This window comes from Ursus americanus, chromosome 30 (assembly GCF_024610735.1).
Source record: "Ursus americanus isolate L20-20 chromosome 30, mUrsAme1.1.p, whole genome shotgun sequence".
Classification (NCBI taxonomy): domain Eukaryota; kingdom Metazoa; phylum Chordata; class Mammalia; order Carnivora; family Ursidae; genus Ursus; species Ursus americanus.
In genome coordinates this window covers 26,856,860-26,876,107 of record NC_142156.1, presented here as the reverse complement: position 1 = coordinate 26,876,107, position 19,248 = coordinate 26,856,860, and the positions used below count along the sequence as shown (strand labels likewise).

General features: G+C 42.4%; 1 protein-coding gene across 1 annotated transcript in view; it reads left to right on the top strand.

Moving 5' to 3' along the window:
• The first annotated feature begins 1,806 nt into the window (after nt 1–1,806).
• The window catches only part of AFG3L2 (AFG3 like matrix AAA peptidase subunit 2), a 45,114-nt gene continuing 27,672 nt past the window's right edge, over nt 1,807–19,248 (top strand). The window contains exons 1-8 of the mRNA XM_045815094.2: nt 1,807–2,116; nt 6,450–6,549; nt 7,110–7,187; nt 10,036–10,142; nt 10,281–10,433; nt 13,030–13,104; nt 16,445–16,569; nt 18,326–18,599. Coding sequence (XP_045671050.1) covers nt 2,000–2,116; nt 6,450–6,549; nt 7,110–7,187; nt 10,036–10,142; nt 10,281–10,433; nt 13,030–13,104; nt 16,445–16,569; nt 18,326–18,599 — 1,029 coding nt within the window. The 5' untranslated portion in view covers nt 1,807–1,999. The remainder of the gene's footprint in view (nt 2,117–6,449; nt 6,550–7,109; nt 7,188–10,035; nt 10,143–10,280; nt 10,434–13,029; nt 13,105–16,444; nt 16,570–18,325; nt 18,600–19,248) is intronic.

Here is a 19,248-nt window from a genome sequence, read left to right as displayed (position 1 = left end):
ATTTATAATAGCTAAGATATAGAAGGAACTTAAGTGTCCATCGAGAGATGAATGGCTACAGATGTGGTGTATATATATACATACATATATATAAACATACATACGTATAATGGAATATTACTCAGCTATAAAAAGAACGAAATTTCACCATTTGCAACAACATGGGTGGACTTCGAGGGCATTATGCCAAGTAAAATAAGGTAGACAGAGAAGATTTCACTTATATGTGGAATCAAAAAAAGAAAACAAAACAGACACAGACTCATAGGTACAGGAAGCAAACTGTTGGTTACCAGAGGGAGAAGGGTTGAGGGGTGGGTGAAATAGGTGAAGGGGATTAAGAGGTACAAACTTCCAGTTACAAAATAATTAAGTCGTGGGAACGTAATATGCTATAAAGCATATAGTCAATGATATTGTAATAACTCTGTATGGTGATAGATGGTAATTAGATTAATGGGGATCATTTCATAATGTATTAACAATTTTGACTATCATGTACACCTGAAATAGGATATTGTATGTCAAATATACTTCAATAAAAAAGTTTTAATAATGGTATAAATTTACCATTGTTTTAAACAGTCCCTTATAGATGAATATTCAAGTTATTTCCAATAATTGTAACTACAAACAATGCTGTAATTATTAACCTTGTGCTCATAGCATTTTATATGCGTGCAGCCTCTTTAGGGTTCATTTCCATAAATGGAATATCTGGGTTAAAGAACACATGCCTTTGACATTTAGGCAGACATTGCCAAATTTCCTTCTATAAGCTGTCATCATTCTGTGTGCTCACCAGTTATTTCTGAGAATGCCTGCCAGTAGAGTTAGTTGTCAACAGTTTGGATTTTTGCCACCGTGACAGGTGAGAAATTTCATTACCATTTTAGTGTCTGTTCTTCCAGATTTTTCCTATCTGTAATGTGCATATGTGAATAAATTTCTGATGCCACCTTTGTACCCTTCCTCAGCCTCATCCCCTGCCTTTCCTTCCCCCCCATAACATAGCTACCATTTATATCATACATACTAGAATAGTTAATAGAAAACAGTGACATGTAAAACTTGGCTCCAAAGTCCTCTCTCTACTCCACAGTCATGGTGTGCGAAACAGCGCATTGAGTTCGAAACAGTTCCATTGAGTTCATCCGAGAATCATTTCTCTTTGAAACGGTCCCCGATGGGCCCAAGCCAGATGTCACAGTCTCAACACTTCTATTACTGCATTTAGCTCACTGATTTGTGATTATTTGCTTTGCTCTCCGAGGGTTGGGGATGTGTGTCTTAGCATCTCCAGAGCCTTGGATGATGCCGCCACTGATTAGGCGCTCAATAAAATATTTCGCGAGTGACACGCCCAGCGTGAATGCCTAAAATGTCGAAAATGGCCTCGCGCCCAAATAAGTAAAGGTCCATTTCTCCTGGGCCCCAGCAGCCTTTGCTGCTCTCTCCCTGCAGGTCCCGGCTGGCTCCGCCCTCCAGTCCCTACCTCGGCTCGCCCTCCTTCCCTTCGGCCTCGCCTCCAGCTCCGCCTCCGCGCTCCTCCCCTGCCCCGCCCACCACCTCACGCTCCTCCCTCTAGGCCCACCTCCATGCCCGCCCTCCGCACGCCTCCCTTAAGCCCCGCCTCCAACCCTGCACCCCTCCGTTTTCCCTTCTGCTCCGCCCACCGCCCTTTCTCGCCCTGCACGCTCCTCCTCCTTCGACCCCGCTTCTAGTGGAGCGAGGACGCTCGGGAGCCATAGGAGCGGCCCTCGACCCAAGCGCCCGCTTTACGGCTGACGTCAGCACGCCGGGAGGGGTGGGGCCGGGAGAAGACGCGCGCGTCGGAAGCGTGGGCTCGCTTGTGAGCCCGCGACCCGTAGCGCCGTTCGCTGACTCTGCTCGGAGCTGTCTCTCGCGGCCTCAGCGGTCCGTCGCCGCCTGCCCGTCCGCCGGCCGCAGAGCCGCGCCTGCGCAGCGCCCCCGGCCCGAGCAGGCGGCGCCGGCGGCCATGGCGCACCGCTGCCTGCGGCTGTGGGGCCGGGGAGGCTGCTGGCCCCGCGGCCTACCCCCACTGCTCGTGCCTGGCGGCCGCATGAACCCCACCGAGCGCTCCTGCCTCCGGACGGTGAGTCCCGGGGGCCCAGCGCCCTTCGCCCCCGGCCCGACCGTCGGGCCTGCTTCCGGCCCGGGAGAGCAGGGTGTCAAGGTCACCGGCCCCTGGGAGCGCTCGCGCCTGTTGGGGCGTCCGGGGCGGGTTCCTCGCGTGAATGAGGCCGCGTGCCCTGCGTGTTCAATGCCAGAATGCCCGGCGTTTCAGATCATTTATCCCATGGTTCTCGTAAGCGCGCAGTGCGTGTCAAACCCTGGGTATAGAATTGGATTTTTGAAAACAATGAGATACTTGTGCGTCAGGGAGCTTCAAAAAGGATCATGTGTGAGGGTCCTCCACGTCATTCAGGACGAGCCCATTTTACAGATAGAGCAACTGAGACCTAAGACCGTTAAGGAACTTGCCTGTCATATCACCAATATAGGTTGCCTTTCTTTCACCTGCTTTCATGGTATCGGGAAATAGCAGCTGTTGTGCATGTGTTTAGGTTGGCAACATGAGCATGATTTAATGAAATCACAGGTTTTGGAGGTAAGCTACTCAACCTTTCTGAGCCTCCAGTTCTCCCTCTGTTGAATGGGGCTATTGCTGCCATTCTGGGTCTGGCACACAGTAGATAATACATATTAACTATGATTATTAATAACATCACCTCAGAGTAGAGAATGTGTTTTTTGTTGCATAAGAAGTCCTGTCTTTAGTAGGAGGCTGTTTCTCTGCTGGTGGTAACGAGCAGATAACAGGGCTCCAACGTGTGGGCTAGGGTAGGACGTGTTTCTGTAGTGATGATCATATGTTTTCTCGGAACAGCGGCAGTAATCTGTCAAGTTAAGGTTCATATAATGGGTGGGTAGTCGGTATCAGCTATTTCAGCCACATGGTCTCTTGCCGTCTGCCGGTTTTTTAGAGGCCAGCCTTGCATTGGTTTACTTAGGGGCATAGGGGCAAAAGAACATGGTGGTTAGGGCCCTGAGTCAGTCACAGGAACCTGTCACTTACTAGCCAGATGCCCTTGAGGAAATTATCTCAGCCTCTCCACTTAAAATGGGATATTAATAGTACCTGCATTCCTGATTTTCTTGGAAAATCTTGCCAATCTTGGAGTATCTTCATCTCTTTCTTACTCTACTGCCCTGTGCTAGGCCTAACGTTTGCATTGCATGGATGTTGCCATCTTACCTTGTCCTCTCCTTTTGTCCCTAGTGAATATTGGACTCAGACAAGTAAGAAGCAGATACGGATCTGCCTTGTGAGTTTGCAGTTATGATGTCAGGAATCTTATCTGAATGCCCTTTTTCTTTTGGGTGGCACATTGTCCTGTGAGTCTCGGATGCTGAAGTATAAGGAAGTCCCCTGTGCTGATAGCCCTAGCTGATTGATTGGTGGTCTGTGACAGGTTCCCTGGTGTTGCTAATAAGATCTCTATGGGGACATTATGGCTTTGACGTGCTTCCTGCAAGGGAGTCTGAAAGAACATTTGCCTTTAGGTTTGTGCTGCTGTTAAAGGCTAGACACAGAAGTATGATTCTCACAGTTTTTCTGGGGAAAAGATTTTGATATGAGATGTCCATTTTCAGGTTTTATGCTCAGAGGAATAAGGACTGATGAAAAAGCAGCTAAAAAATGCTCATCCTGTCAAACATAAAAGCTAATCCTCTAAAATGAGGTGCTCTAACCTTAAATTTTGCGAGTTGATATTTTTTATAGTATCCTTTGAATGGGCTTGGATTAGATAAGCAGAGAAAATTTTTGTTGATGGTGCCCGTAGAGAAGAAAATAACCTCAGCGTTAAAAGCAGTTACAGGATTATTGCTAGAAGTATTCCAGGTCAACACAATTTGAAAATAGAAGGAGGTTTATCGGTCAATAAATGTTTATGGTGACATAAAGACTTACTTTATATGGTGGTGTAAACTTTTACCCTCCAATGGCTTTCAGAATAATTGGAAATGGTAATTTAAGTCTAGGTATCACCATACGATTTTACCAGTGCTTTTACATACGTAATTGCATTTGAGCCTCATGGTGGCATCCCTGGGAGCTAGTTGTTTCCTCCCATTACAGATGTGTACCTGAAGTTCCTAATATGAGATGTGTTAAAGATTGTCGTTCAAAAAATTCAGATTTCTAGCTTTAACAAAATTAGAAGTTCTTACACCGTCTGCCTGGTGATTACAGGTCCTTCAAATCCCAGGCCTAGGTGGCACTTTTCTTACAACTCCTTCAGTCCCTTGAACATGTAATCACTTCCTCCTCTGAGAGGTTTTATATTGCTGTGTGTATTATACCATCCTATAATAGATTTGTCCTCAGGACTCTCTCCCTTACACTTCGGAGTTTCTTGGGGGTAGGGATTGGTTCTGACTTCCAGACCCCCACCACTTAGCAATGCGTGGCCTGGAGTAGATGGCTCAGTGGATCAATGTGACTTGTTGGTTTATCCACCTTGACTAACAGGTCATTTTAATCTGTATCCTTAATGGATTTGGTATTGGAAAGGCTTTATTCACTTACGATACATTCTTACCTATTATCAGTGGTTGTTTCATAGGCCAAGTGTTCCCAGGGGTCAGGGAGGGCCTAACACAACGGTAGCTCCAAATTCTGTCGGACCAGCAGTGCTGTCAACCAAGATCAGGGTCAGTGTTTCTGTTCTATTTTGCTGTGTAGAGTCATGTATTAATTTGAAGTTAAATCAGCTCATTCTTTATTTTCTATTGAGTCTTTTATTCACATCTCATAAAATCATTTTGAAGTGTACAATTGAGTGGTTTTTAGTATATTCACATGGTTATACAAGCATACTACTATCTAATTCCAGAACATTTCGTCACCCAGGAAAGAAGCTTTGTAACCAAATTAGAGTCAGTCCCCATTTCTCTACAACCAGTCCTCTAGCCCGAGGCACCTGCTAATCTACAGTCTCTGGATTTACCTGTTTGGGACATTTCATATAGGTGCAGTCATATAATATGTGGCCTTTTGTGTCTGGTTTCTTTAAGTTAGGTTTCTTTAAGTTCTTAATGTTTTTAAGGTTTAGGCATGTGTTTTTAAGGTTATCCATGTATCAGGGCTTCAGTCATTTTTATGGCTGAATAATATTCCATTGTTCGAGTATACCACATTTATCTCTTCATCATCATGTGATGGACATTTGGATTGTTTCCACTTTTTGGCTCTTGTGAATAATGCTGCTATGAGCATTCTTGTGGAAGGTTTTCTGTGGACATGTTTTCCATTTTCTTGGGCAGGAGTGGACTGATTGGATCACATGGCAACTCTGCATTTAACATTTTGAGAATGCTGAACTTTTTCAAAGTGGCTGTACCACTTCCCATTCCCACCAGCAGTGCCCGAGGGTTCCGCTTGTCCACATTCTCACCAGCGCTTTTTATTGTCTTTTTGATTATTGTCACCCTGGCAGATGTGGTTTTGTGTTCTGTTTTCCTCATCAGACCATAAATGAGGCAATGCTGGTGGATACTAATACAGATGAACTTCTCTTTAAACATTCTCATCTGTATTTAAAAGCTTGTTCTCCCCAAAAATGGTGATGAATTTTCACTTTGCCAGGGGATAGGATTACTTAAAGTTTTTCACTGCCAGATTTGGATGTATCCCCTCAGTGCACCTTGCTTTTTTAATTGTGAATCTAAAAACTCAGTAGGGAACCTGTTCAGTTTGTTTATGTTATAGTGTAATTTACCTAGACTGTATTTAAAAAATAACTTTATAGCAACATATGTTATTTAAAGCAGAGGTGTGTCTATAATGGGACTTGCATAACCTGCATTCTCACTAGGATGACAATATATCAAATATCTTCAGCAAATGTTACTAGTGTAAGGATTATCAGTGATGTGGGACCATAACTTCCTTATCCTGGAACTAAGATGAATTTAGTATTATATTTACAAGCAGTGCTGTTGAAATTTCTGGTAAATAGTCTCGCAGTTTTATAGACCCTGCAAACGAGACCGCATGAAGGAGCAGATTTTCTGTGTCAGTTTGTCTTTTGAATGCTGCAAATTGAGTAAACAATGCCCAGGTGAATGTGTTGGTGGAGAATAGTAATTGGGCCACAGTTCTAACTTAGGCAGGACTTTGAAGTATTCTTGTCTTCTGGATCATAATTTGTATCTCCTGGTTGGGTTGCTGGGATAGAGTGGCACAGTCCCGGGCAACGATAGTCCTCCCTTTTAAAGTGGGGGAATCCCCTATGCTGGTGTGTAACCACCTGTTGAGGGGAGAAACATTTCATTCACTTTGAGATATTAGGAAAAGAAGTCCTTTTAAATGTTTTATCTTGATATAACTTTTATGCTTTTATTTATATGTCATGTTGCAGCTTTATCGATATGCTACAACTCAAGCAACAACCAGCAGAAATTCTCTTTTGACAGATGTAATTGCTGCTTATCAAAGATTTTGTTCTCGCCCTCCAAAAGGTAAGCACACACAGGTGTGATCATAATGTTCTATACTCTTGTTAAAGATGTGCCAGGAGCAGGGCGCCTGGGTGGCTCAGTCAGTTGAGCATCTGTCTTGGGCTCAGGTCATGGTCCTAGGGTCCTGGAATTGAGCCCCACATTGGGCTCCCTGCTCAGTGCAGAGTCTGCTAGTGCTCTCTCGCGCTCTCTCAAATAAATCTTAAAAAAAAAAAAAGTGCCAAGAGCAGGTGTTCACTAATAGATGCATAGCTGTTTCAGGTTGACTCTTAGTTTCTGTCTCCTGTAAACCACCCCCTACCTACTTCTGTCTGATTGCAGTGATGAAAATGTACCCCCTTCAATTATATCACTTTTGTAGGTAATGAAATTGGCATGCAAATGAGGCTTATTTCTTTAACACCTTTGGTTATTTAAGCATTGAGTTACTTCTACACAAGAAATGCTGTACTTTGAGCTTAAGTGTTTTAATGATGTGTCATCTTTAAAAATGAACACCCATACATAAAACCTAATGAATTTTAGTTTGAGGGTGTGTGTTTTTCTTCTTTTTCCAACAGGATTTGAAAAATACTTTCCTAATGGAAAAAATGGGAAAAAAGCTAGTGAACCTAAAGAAGTTACAGGAGAAAAAAAAGGTACCTTTTAAAAAGATTATGTTTGAACTCACTACTTTAACATATGATGTTGCCAATCGTTTTCGCTGAACAAAGGAAGTGTTCTCTTAAGGCAGTTCTGAAGTGGAAGGTTACAAGTACATGCAAAATTCTACAGACCCTGTGTTTCATTTTACCTTATTTTTCTGTTCATATTTTCTTGTAGTTTTTCAAATTGAATTAATTTAAGTTCACCTTAGAGATATTGACTGGTCAATATCAGTCATATTTAACTGCAGATTTGGTCAGTACACTTTACACATCTAAATAGTTAAGAAAAATCCTAGAAACCTAATACATGCATTTTTATCTGGCACATATTTTGATATAGTGCAGTGTTTTTCAAATTGTTTGTCAGAGCCTATCTTAGCTTGGGGTTTCAGATAGGGTTTCTTAGAGCTTGGTGGCTGGGGGGACTGTGGAGGCCCTGAGTCTCCTGTCCCCGTTTCATACGTGTGATAGCATTTAGCACAATGCCTGGCACATTTCAGTTGGCATTTTTTAGGGAAATGTAAGGAAAAATATAATACAGCCCTTGTTTTTAAATGAACTTGGATCTAGTTGGAGAGACAAATACATGCTCAGAGAATGCAGAGAGTGAAAGCAACGCCAGGGGTTAAGAGAAGGGAGAAGTGCTAGTGTGGCCTGACTGGAAACATGGACAGTTTGTACAGTGTTTCCCAAGGGCATGGTGGCTCGTCTTTTTATCTTGGCTTGGGGGCAGATTAAGGATAATAGGTCCGTATTTTAAAATACAGCCTGTTGCGTACCATTTGCATATGTGTTACTTTGGTTACTTGGTTTGGGGCAGATTAAGGATAATAGGTCCGTATTTTAAAATACAGCCTGTTGCGTACCATTTGCATATGTGTTACTTTGTCCTGTCCCAGAGTAGTAGGGAATCTTGTCAGACAACTTCAGAAATGAGCTTTACTGTTTCCCAGTCCTCCGCCTCACTACAGGTAGGGCTTGTCTCTCTCAGGCCCTACCTCACCAAGACAGGGGTGCAGAAGCTCCTTGGGTGCATCGTGGTGGGGTGAACACGTCAGGAACTCAGTGCCAGGTAGCTGCAGCTTTTCATCCTGTACAGTAGAAGGATCGCTTCATCGTAGTTGAAGATGTTAGAGTAGTATTTGTGAGTCTTTGAGAGGATAGAAAAGTGCGGGGGGGAGGCATGTTAATGGCAGTTGGTTTCCCAGGGCTGCTGAAACAACACTGCACAGCTGGGCGTCCTAAGCAGCACAAATCTATGTCTCACAGTCCTGGAGGCTGAGGCTCAAGACCAGTGTGTTGGCAGGGTTGGTTTCTTCTGAGAGTCACGAGGGAAGGATCTGTTTCAGACCTTTCTCCTTGGCTTATAGTGACCGTCTTCTCCCTTGCTGCCTTCTCTCTGTGCATTTCTGTGTCCAAATTTACTCTTTTTATAAGAATGCCAGTTATTATTGGACTAGGATCTACCCATATGATCTCATTTTCAACATGATTATCTTTCTCTAAAGACCCTATTTCCAAGTAAGATCACAGTGGGCTAGGACTCAACACATGAATTTGGGGGAGGACACAATTCAGCCTGTAACAGTGACTAATTTCAGATTCTTGCAAACTAATTTTATGTGGGTAAGGTTTTTGGGGTGTTGTTTTGTTGGGGGTTTTGGGGGGGGGTTTTGGTAGTTACCAAAGTCATGCCTCGCTTACAGAAGAAACTGTTACAGTATTCCCTTCATGGGAATGGGAAAGGGGAGCGCCTCCTTTCTGCCTGCAGGTGGGGATTCAGGGATTCCTTTACCTTCACTTCAAACACAACTTCGTCACTCTCTGTGTCACTTAACGCTGCAACCAGTTACTTACCAAGTTTCTTAAGCTACACCTTTTTATCTGTAAAATGGGTAGAGTAGGGTACTTACCAGGTTGGTGGTGTATTGTGCAGGGATCACGGGATACTGTGTGTAAAGCGCCGGCAAGCCGCCTCAAATGCTAACTCTCTGCTAGTCTCCTTTCTCGTAGCAAACTGATCAGTTGCAATAAGCAATTTTGCAAGAAGTCCTTTTTTTTGGATTTGTAGAATGTTTTAATTTTTTTCAAAGACTGTGGAACTTCCCTCTCAGTTTTGATACTACCCTACCAAATAGGGAAGATGCTATTATTCACGTTATTGTTCCTACTTGACAGGAGCACAAAGAGGTTAAGTAAAATCTCAAGGCATCAAGGTAATTTGAAAAAAACTGGATTCTAATCCTAGATATGCTTCTCATTCCTCGGTCAAGGTCAAAACTTATTCTAAAGCCACAGTAACAACAAATTGATGCTTCTGTCTCCCAAGAGTATACCTATTCTGTGCTCAATGACTTTTATACTTGGTTTAAATCTAGTTGAGGTACAGGATTGGATTGCCTTACAAAGACCTGATGTAACTATCAAATAACGAAGCTAACATTTAGTGTGCGCCTAATGAAACTCTGGCTCCTTATTTTTTAGTAACATCAAAGAAGTGTATGTGAGTTGTAACAGAGTGAAACAGTATTTCCTTCAAACTCATCCGAACTTTGAATACCGAGTGTTGTCACGACACCGTAACACACAGGCTGATTCCAGAATCAGGGTTTCCTATTCCTGATTCCCAGAAATAAAAGGCCTATATTCTTTCTAAGCATATAGTACAACAAAGAGGTCCCAGCTATTAATAGTTGGCTCTGGATACATCTTAATGAAAAAAGATCAAGTCTTGGGAGAACTTTTGTATAAGTCTTTCATTAAACCGTATTAATGAAAACTTTGTTGAGAGATATAAAATACTGCTGTGCCGCTGTATGTGCTCTCTGTTGATGAACAGAATCAAAGCCAGCTGCTACCCCGCGCCCTTCTGGAGGAGGAGCTGGTGGTGGTGGAAAACGAGGTGGCAAGAAAGATGATTCTCACTGGTGGTCCCGATTCCAGAAGGTGTGATTCCAAACTGTGTATTAATTTGGAGGGTGTGGGGTAGCCCCAGGAGAGGTTGGGAGAGATGTGTGTCCAATATAGCATAGATCATATTGTGACATTTCATTCTTGACAGAGACTGTCTCCTTCTTTGCCCAGGGTGACTTTCCATGGGATGACAAGGAATTCAAGATGTACTTTCTCTGGACTGCTCTATTTTGGGGTGGAGTCATGTTTTACTTCCTGTTCAAGAGCTCCGGGAGAGAAATCACATGGAAGGACTTTGTCAATAACTATCTTTCCAAAGGAGTAGTAAGTATTTTATGGGATTAGTGGTTTATCGTGGTTCCAAAGGTGAAATTCAGTAGATTACACCAATAAAGTAACAGTCAACTAGATACCCAGCTTGTCCATTGTACAGTTACTGTTTTCATCTCGATTTTTTTTTTTAATGCTAGAAAAAGTACTTGCAATCAAGAACCCTGTTTGTTTTGGCCCAGCAGTCCCCACATTTACCACAAAATCCTTTTCTTTCACTTCTACTAGAACCTAGCTTTTGACTTGCTCCCTCCATCCTCTATCTACTTTCATCATTTTATCGTTTTCCTGTGTGCTTCTCCGTCACCTCTTCCCCCTGCTGCAGTGTGCCAGCCTCTCCTGGCTCCTTTATGCTTCCAGGGCTTGTAATCTCCCGTGGGCTTGGAACTGGATAAATAAGTGACAACGAGTGTTGAAAGTGAGAGCAGATGGGCTCTAAGTGGGGGCCCGGGCAGGGCTGCTCAGGAGCCATTGTTACTACCAGTGGGTCTTTACCCAGTGATACTCTACTCCAGGATCTTTTAGATGCTGTGGACTGTAAGACACGTTATTTTATGTATTCCTGAGAAACATTTAGTAAGCTGCCAATGAAACTATAAAATAATACCAGTTGTCAAACATATCCTAATTTCTCAGAAATTAAAATATGAAAAACGTCCACCTTAGAATTGCTGAAATGAAGTGATAGTAAGAGAACCAGGCTGCTGTGTCACTGTGGGGAAATTTTTTAACCTCTCGCTGCTGGGCTTTTCATCAATGAAATGATTAAAATAAAGGTAAGATAGTTATACTTACTGGTGGCATAAAGACTCAAAAGTTATTTTTATTTTTTATTTGTATTTTTTTAAAGGTTTTATTTAATTAGTTAGTTAGTTAGTTATTAGAGAGGGTGTGCAGGGGGAGGAGTAGAGGGAGAGGGACAAGCAGACTCAGCACTGAGTGCAGAGCCCAACTCAGGGCTGGATCCCAGGACCCTGAGATCATGACCTGAGCCGAAATCAAGAGTCAGAGGTTCAGCTGACTAAGCCACCCAGGTGCCCCTCAACAGTTACTTTTAAAAGTTTTACAGTAAGGTGAGGATGGAAAAAATGGAAACAATTATTTACTCATGGTTTTGAGACAGATGTTTCTTGTGGAAGCCAAGATGTTTATGTATATATCCCAAATGTTGCGAGAGCCTGCTTTCTAAGAAGTAACTCGTGTCCATGTATGGAGGAGGCTGTAGCCATCCTTCCAGGTGTGGTGACAGGGCCTTGGGGAAGATTCTCCAGAGAGGCATCTCCTTTTGGCCCACTGCTTCTTTGAAATCAGTCTGCTGTTGTCCCAGTTTTACGGGGAGTAGAGTACTTTAGTCACTTCTTTCCAGATGGCGTGCCTTTAGGAACAGATAGTCCCCTGTTCCAGCTCCTCCTGGAGTTATCAGGACTCCCTCACTTTCCATTTTTGACTTGTACCTTTCTTTTTTTTTTTTTTTTAAGATTATTTATTTATTTATTTATTTTGACAGAGAGAGACAGCCAGCGAGAGAGGGAACACAAGCAGGGGGAGTGGGAGAGGAAGAACCAGGCTCCTAGCGGAGGAGCCTGACGTGGGGCTTGATCCCAGAACGCCGGGATCATGCCCTGAGCCGGAGGCAGACGCTTAATGACTGCGCCACCCAGGCGTCCCATTGACTTGTACCTTTCACACTTGTGCCAGAGCAGACTTAATGACAGCAGGAAGCAAGCCTCTTCCAAAGGGTTCATGCTCCAAGTCAACTTAGAACTTTGAGATGAGGTTTTTAGTGTTCTTAAGAACCCTGTATAGTTCGGATATTATAGAAAAAAAAGTTTATATCATTTTATACCCATAGAATGGCAAAAATTAAAGTCTTCTAATAGCAATTGAGGATGTAGACCAATAGGAATATTTTGTTGTGCAGTGTGAATTGGAGAGCCACTTTGGAGAGCAGTTTCACAGTGTCTAGTAAAGTACATATATCTTGCAACCCAGCCTTACTGTATCTATCTACAGGTACGTGTCCGAGAAACTTTTGAAGATGTGCCCAAGAAGGTATATGCAGGGCTGTTGATGACAGTATTCTTAGTGGTAGTGAATGTTTGAAACAGCCTAAATGTCTATTAATAGGAGAATGGATAAATGACTTGGGGTGTGCTCGTAAAGTGGGATACCATGCAGGACTGACATGCCAGCAAGGACGAACCTCACAAATATGATAGGAAGGAGAAGAAAGTTGTAGAAGAATATATGCCAAGCAGAACCTTTTTAAAGTCCTAAAAACAGGCAACAGTGAGTGTATGTTTAGGGTTATGTTCTGTGCGTGACACAAGCACCAGGACGTGTTTTGGGACAGGCAGCACCTAATGCCGAGAATGGCCACCTCTGGGAAGGACATGACCGGGGGCTTCAACAGTGTTTGTGACGTTTTTATTTTTCAGCCCGGGGAGGGGAGGGACATGGGTCCTCCCTATGTTTGTCATTCTTCTTTGTGTTGTCTAAAATAGCATGTGCAGTTTTAATGTGCTTGAGGGAATTTCTCAAGTCTTTTTTGTAAATTTATGTCTGAATATTGAACTTTTTAAAATTCCAGGTAGACCGACTGGAAGTCGTCAACAAGCGTTTTGTTCGAGTGACTTTTACACCAGGAAAGACTCCCGTCGATGGGGTAAATGATTTTATTAATTGATGTGGATTAGCTGAAAATTAACTTTTCAGATTTAGAGTGGAAAAGCAGGCATTTCTCACATTGCGGTGGCTCGGTGCACTGGGGATACCAGAATTAGGCAGCACAACACTTGCACATTTCACTACCGTGGGTGAGAATGTGAACACTGTGTATGTAGTTGTGTTCTGAAGACTTGGGTTGGTTTGGGTTTGGTTTTGGTAATCATTTGGCTGTACATTTAGGAAACCGTGAAATCCCAGTTTTCGGTGTTCCAGTATCATCTATGATTTCTCAAGACTGAGAAAGCAATTGTTTGGTTAGGGAAAAACTGTTAAATCTGCATTGCTTATGTTTTGAGATAGTTTTCTTCGAGTTGGTTAAAGAAGCATTCCGATCATCTCTCTCCCACCTGTTATGTGATATTGGATTATTTTAATTTACATTTCTTTCCCCATTTCAAAAATAACTTGTATATCCGGTCCAACCAGTTTGAACTCTATTCCAGACACCCTAGACCTGGTCGAGGGGATTGTTGGGGAAGGCAGCAGAGGGGCAAATGAGGTTCCCGGGGGATTCCCAGCCTTCCCTGGGCCTGACCCCTCGTCCCTTGGTGCCCTGCTGTCTTACCGCCCTCCCCCATGGCCAGATCTCTTTGCCAGGTTGCATCCCTCCCTCCAGATGATTTTGCTTAATTAACCGTTTCCTAGTTATCCTGCCTGGATGGGGCAACATTTAAGGAAAACTAGAACGGATGGTGACCACCTCTGTTTGCAGTACATCAGTAAATAGAGGAGTATTTATAATACTCCTATATAATATAATATTATAATAAAGCTGTGTGGCTCTGGTATTTCAGTCACTTGTAGGAGTAAGTTCTTTTGCCTGCCTTCATTTCTGCCCCCCTCCCCACTCTCTTTACCTTATGATGAAATGTTCATTAATAACCACGCTCCTTTTTTTTCCCCCAAAAACTGTTCCTCAGAGTTTTCGTGCTGAAAATTAAATTGGCACTCCCTTTCAAGAGGACACTTTGGCAGCGTGTATATCAGCAGCTTTGAAAGTACACACACACTCGGTAGCATTGCTTCAGGACTGTATCCTAGGGAAATAATTAAGGACGCATGTAAAGATGTTTATACAAGGATGTCCTGCAGAACATTGTTTCTAGAGCAGAAAATTGGAAATCGGTAGATGTCCACAGTAGGCACCTGGTTAATGTTAGGGGCTCCTCGTTTCTCTTTCATCTCGCCACTCTAGAGCAGTGGCTCAGCGGGACAGTCCCCTTCCCTAGAGGGCAATTTTTACATCCAGTATTGACGTGCACATTTATGTATTGAAATTCATACTATTTTATTATAAATTGCTTGCTTTTTGTTTCTCCTTTATATTGCAGTTAAGGTTTTATATCAATTTCAAAATTGTGCATGTGTTTCAAGATTGTAAAGAGGATATTATGAAATCTTGAAGGAATGGCATCAAAATTGCTAATAGTGTTTGTCCCTGGATGTTGAGGTTACAGATGGTTATTTTCTTTATGTTTGTATTTCCTTAGCTTTCTACAGAGGGCCTGTATTACCTGTTTAATAAAAACCTTTATTTTGAGCTTTCAGAAACAGAAGATTTGCAATGTCCTGCAGTGTCCTGCTACCTGTCAGGGTAGCAGTGTTAGTTGCTGTGTTGTATATCTTTGGATTCTGACAGACTCAGCTTCAGATCAGCTCTACTCTTTACTGGCTCAATGGCCTAAGACCCCTAAGCCTGGGTTTCTCTATTGCTAAGATCAGAACAGCAATCACAACTCTTTAGTGTTTAGTGCTAAATGAGATCATGAATGTCAGTGGAGGTTTTCAAACTTCAGTATGTGTAAGAATCACTTAGAGCTAGGACCACCTTCAGAGGCTCTTAACTAGATCTGGTCCCCAGATCTGCGGCTGGTCCTTTATCTGCCCCAACTCTCTCTGTGAGTCACGCACCTAGCACAGTGTCCAGCTGATAGTAGGTGTAAGTAAGGAAATGCTCAGTCGCATGTGGTTAGCCTATTACTGACTTGTTTAGGGGCTCGTAACCACAGGAATTTTGTAGCTTTGACAATGAACAATGTAGCAAGGACTGTTATATAATACAAAGCTTAAGAAAAAAAACGTACATATTACAAAACTCCTCTCCATCTTTTGTTTTTAGATACTTAGATACCACAGAGTGATACCCTCTACTCAGTAGCACTGGTTGGTGGGAGGAATGTGGGATAACATGTTCCTCTCTTCTGTAAATTATCTGAGTTTTGTATCCTAGATTTATTGTTTTGATTTAAAAAAAAAAAAAACTTTTTAAAGTGATTGCAGGTTTAAGGAGGAACAGAGTCTTTTTTGCTATAAAATGCAACTCCTCCTTGCTGAGTGCTTAGAGTGGGTTCTGGTATATTAGAAACTCCGTAAGTGTGAGTTGTGATTAAGTACGTGTGTGGTTGTAGAAGAGAGGCAGTGTAATGGGCCAGTTAGGGTCACCGGCTTGGGAGCCAGACTGCTTGGGTTTGGATCCAGCCTCTTACTCGATTTGTAACCATGGGCAAGTGAAGTCACTGCTGTAGTTTTCTCATCTGTAAAATGGGGGCGGTAAGAGGGCTGATCTCAGCCAGTAAACAGCTAACACGGTGGGGAATACTGACGTGCTGGCGCTGGCGGGTGGGTAGCCATTGCCTCAGACCCTTCAGCTGTTCCTCCTCAGGGCCTCAGGAACTCACCACATCAGGTGAATAGAAGAGTAACATCTGACACAGTGAGGTACGCGTCTGTTGTCATTGGCTGGTTGGGGGGGGGGGCTGCCTTCCTAATGTTCAGATTTTGAATGTGACTTCTGGTGATAGTACCTACTTCTTAGGGTGGTTCTAAGATTGAAGGAGTTCATGTAAATAAAGGACTAAGAACGATGCCTAACACTTAGTGAGTGCTCAGTAAACTTTATGTGTTGTTACTGTGTCACATTAGTTTTTAGTTTGGAGATGGGCAACTGAGAAATATGTGGGAAATGAAGAAGAGGGAAAGGACACGTATTTATGAAAAGGATTGTCTTTTTAAATAGATTTTTCATGTTTGAGTTACAGTTGTAGAGCCACTAAGGAATATTGCTTAAGAAATGCTTATTTGCAAGGATTGCCAATTGTTCTCACTGAGTGAAACTTAATTGCTGCCTCATTAAAACCAATCTTTTATTATTGTTGGTTTTTTTTTCAATTTCTGAATTTTCAGTATTTCTGAGAAATTCTTTAAAACTTGAATCTTCCAGTAAATTAAACTTTGCTTCCCTTTCGTTCTTAAGATATTTTGTTTTTGTGTTTTTATAGCAGTACGTCTGGTTTAATATTGGCAGTGTGGACACCTTTGAGCGGAATCTGGAAACCTTACAGCAGGAATTGGGCATAGAAGGGGAGAATCGGGTTCCTGTTGTCTACATTGCTGAAAGTGATGGGTAAGAAGACTGTTGACTGTGCCTTGCGCGGCTCACTGTGTGTTCTGTCACCAGGTGGCAGGTTACAGACAGCATTCTCAAACAGGCCTTTCCCAGTGTAGCCAGACTTCTTGTAAATCATTGGTAATTTACTGGTTTTTGCTCATGACTGATTTTCTACACATTTATATTTATCTTTGATTAAGCAGTAGATTGGGGTATGACCGTCCCTCAGTAGGATTTTAGCATGAAGAGCCCCTTTGTGTGAAAGAGTGGCATCGCCACCTTTTAACCATCACTTATATTTATGTTTCAGAGTTTACCAAGAATTTTAAGTAACTCTTCTTCCTTTCTTGTCAGAACTTGTTGCTTCTCTTAAGGGTTACAAGTCTGAGTCTTTCACGAAGGGCCCGTTGATTTCAAGAGTCACTTATCTTTGAGTTCTGTGGGGATTATATTGTCTTTGGATACTCGCCCGCATACTACGCAGGGGTAGCTTTCCTCACAGTCACTCCATTCATATCGAAGTATACCTCACTATGGAGTGACCAGTTCAAGAGTGAAAGTAGAAAGAATTCTTAAATTTTCTGAATATGTAAAAGAGCAGAAGAACAGATTGCTGGTGTGCTGATCGAGCAGGTAGTGTTACTCTATTTTAGAGATTTCTTGCATTTCCGTTTGTGTGGATCTGCGGCCTCCCTCCATATTTAGATCCAGATAGCTATCAAGGTGGTTTCACCTATGCTATGTCCTTCGGCCTCCGGGGCTGTTGTATAATCGGTTAACTTTGCTGCTGAAATGTTACAGAAAGTTTTGTTACAACATTCTTTAAACTTTTACTGCTGGTGTGTATTTTTTTCCCCTCCAGAAATAAACCAAAGGTAAAGTTTTCACAGTTCTTCCTGCCTGCGGTAGGAGCAGTTAAAATATTGTAAAAGATGAAAACTTAGAAAGTAGATCCTGGTTTTGGTTTTGAGCTAACCTGTCTATGAGGTTTTGATCCAAATTTCTTAGGGTAAATTCAGCTAAATTGCATTATGTTAACCAATATGAGTACGTCTCCATACCCATAATTGTACTGAAATTTACTAAGACAGGCAAAAGGTATCCCCAGGCTTTATGTCCTATCTGAGCAGTGTCCTCCAGAGCAGGCACGAGTTTGAAGGACAGATGATTGCTCCCCTGGGAGTCATTCTTTTAAGTCCGCACAAGCTGCGAAGAGTGGCCTGCACAGCGCTCACCAAGAGATAGTTGTCACCATTGTACACAGGACTTTGAAGCTGGTCTGCTGTTACCTTAGCAAGGATTTGATAATTTGGAAGACATCTCTTTAGAATAAGTCAGTGTATTCCAATAAGAGAACTGGAATTTCTGCCCAGGCTAACACCAGATCATGTTTAAAATGTTAAAACTTTTAAGTGAGTAATTCAAAAGAAATTTCTTTGAACTGCAGATATAATGATAGTGAATTACGGTTAGGTCGGTTTTGTGTATAAATGGTGATTATCGGGATAGAAAGAAAATCTCAGAAGACAGCATGTAAAGAACAGCTTTTTCTTTGGTCTCATCTTCTGCAGTTCTACGTCAGTGATATTGAGGCACTAAGATTCTCTTTGTGCCTCAGACAAAATATTAGAATATTCAGGTTTTCTAAAAATAGGAAATCTGTACAGTTGTATCCTAAGCAGTTACCAAAAAGTGTATCTTGCAGAACCTTTACAAAGCCAGAGGTTACCAGACTTAAAAACATGTCAGTGTTGTGTGTGGTTTCCTTTAGCTCGTTTCTCCTGAGCATGTTGCCCACGGTGCTCATCATCACTTTCTTACTGTACACCATCCGGAGAGGGCCTGCCGGGATTGGCCGGACGGGCCGGGGGATGGGTGGACTCTTCAGCGTTGGAGAAACCACTGCCAAAGTCTTGAAAGATGAGATAGATGTGAAGTTCAAAGATGTGGCTGGCTGCGAGGAGGCCAAGCTAGAGATAATGGAATTTGTGAATTTCTTGAAAAACCCAAAGCAATATCAAGATCTAGGAGCAAAAATCCCAAAGGTAAAGTGAACTTTCAGAAGATTATATTCAACTGATTAGCCCCAAAATTTTTTGAATTACTTCTTGATCTCTAAAGTTATAATTTTATGAAGTTTGATTACTTATGATAAATTATCTGTTATTCTCCTTCTGTCTTACCAGTCTCTGCTTTATTCCGGGGTTTTTTCACATCATTTATTCTGTGGGAATGTTTCTGCTTGCACGTAGTGTGTATATTCCCAGGAAGATTTGTGTTCTTTCCCCTTGGAAGCCTTCCCTGATTTGCCTTTCTTCTTCCTCCAGTCAGATTTAGATAACCCATTTCTCAGCAAGTATGCACGAGAGCATGTTGCCCCCTGCTGTCACCCAGTTATCCCTCCCTGAGCAAGTTTGAGCAAACTCTCTGCCTGTGCCTGACACTCAGACTCATGGCGCAGGATTTGGTGAAGAGATAAACAACACTAATTCCAGCCTTCCCCCCTCTCCAAGGAGACATCCCAGTGCCCACTGCTGGCGATGGGCTGGCCTTGTTGATCTTTGTGCTCTGAGGGCCAGGCTCAGTCATTAAGTATAAGAATCCAGTATGCTTAGTTATTTAAAAAATCCATTAATAAAGTTTACATTTAAAGGAATCCTTTGTGAAGGAGATCATCATTTCCTTGATTTCCAT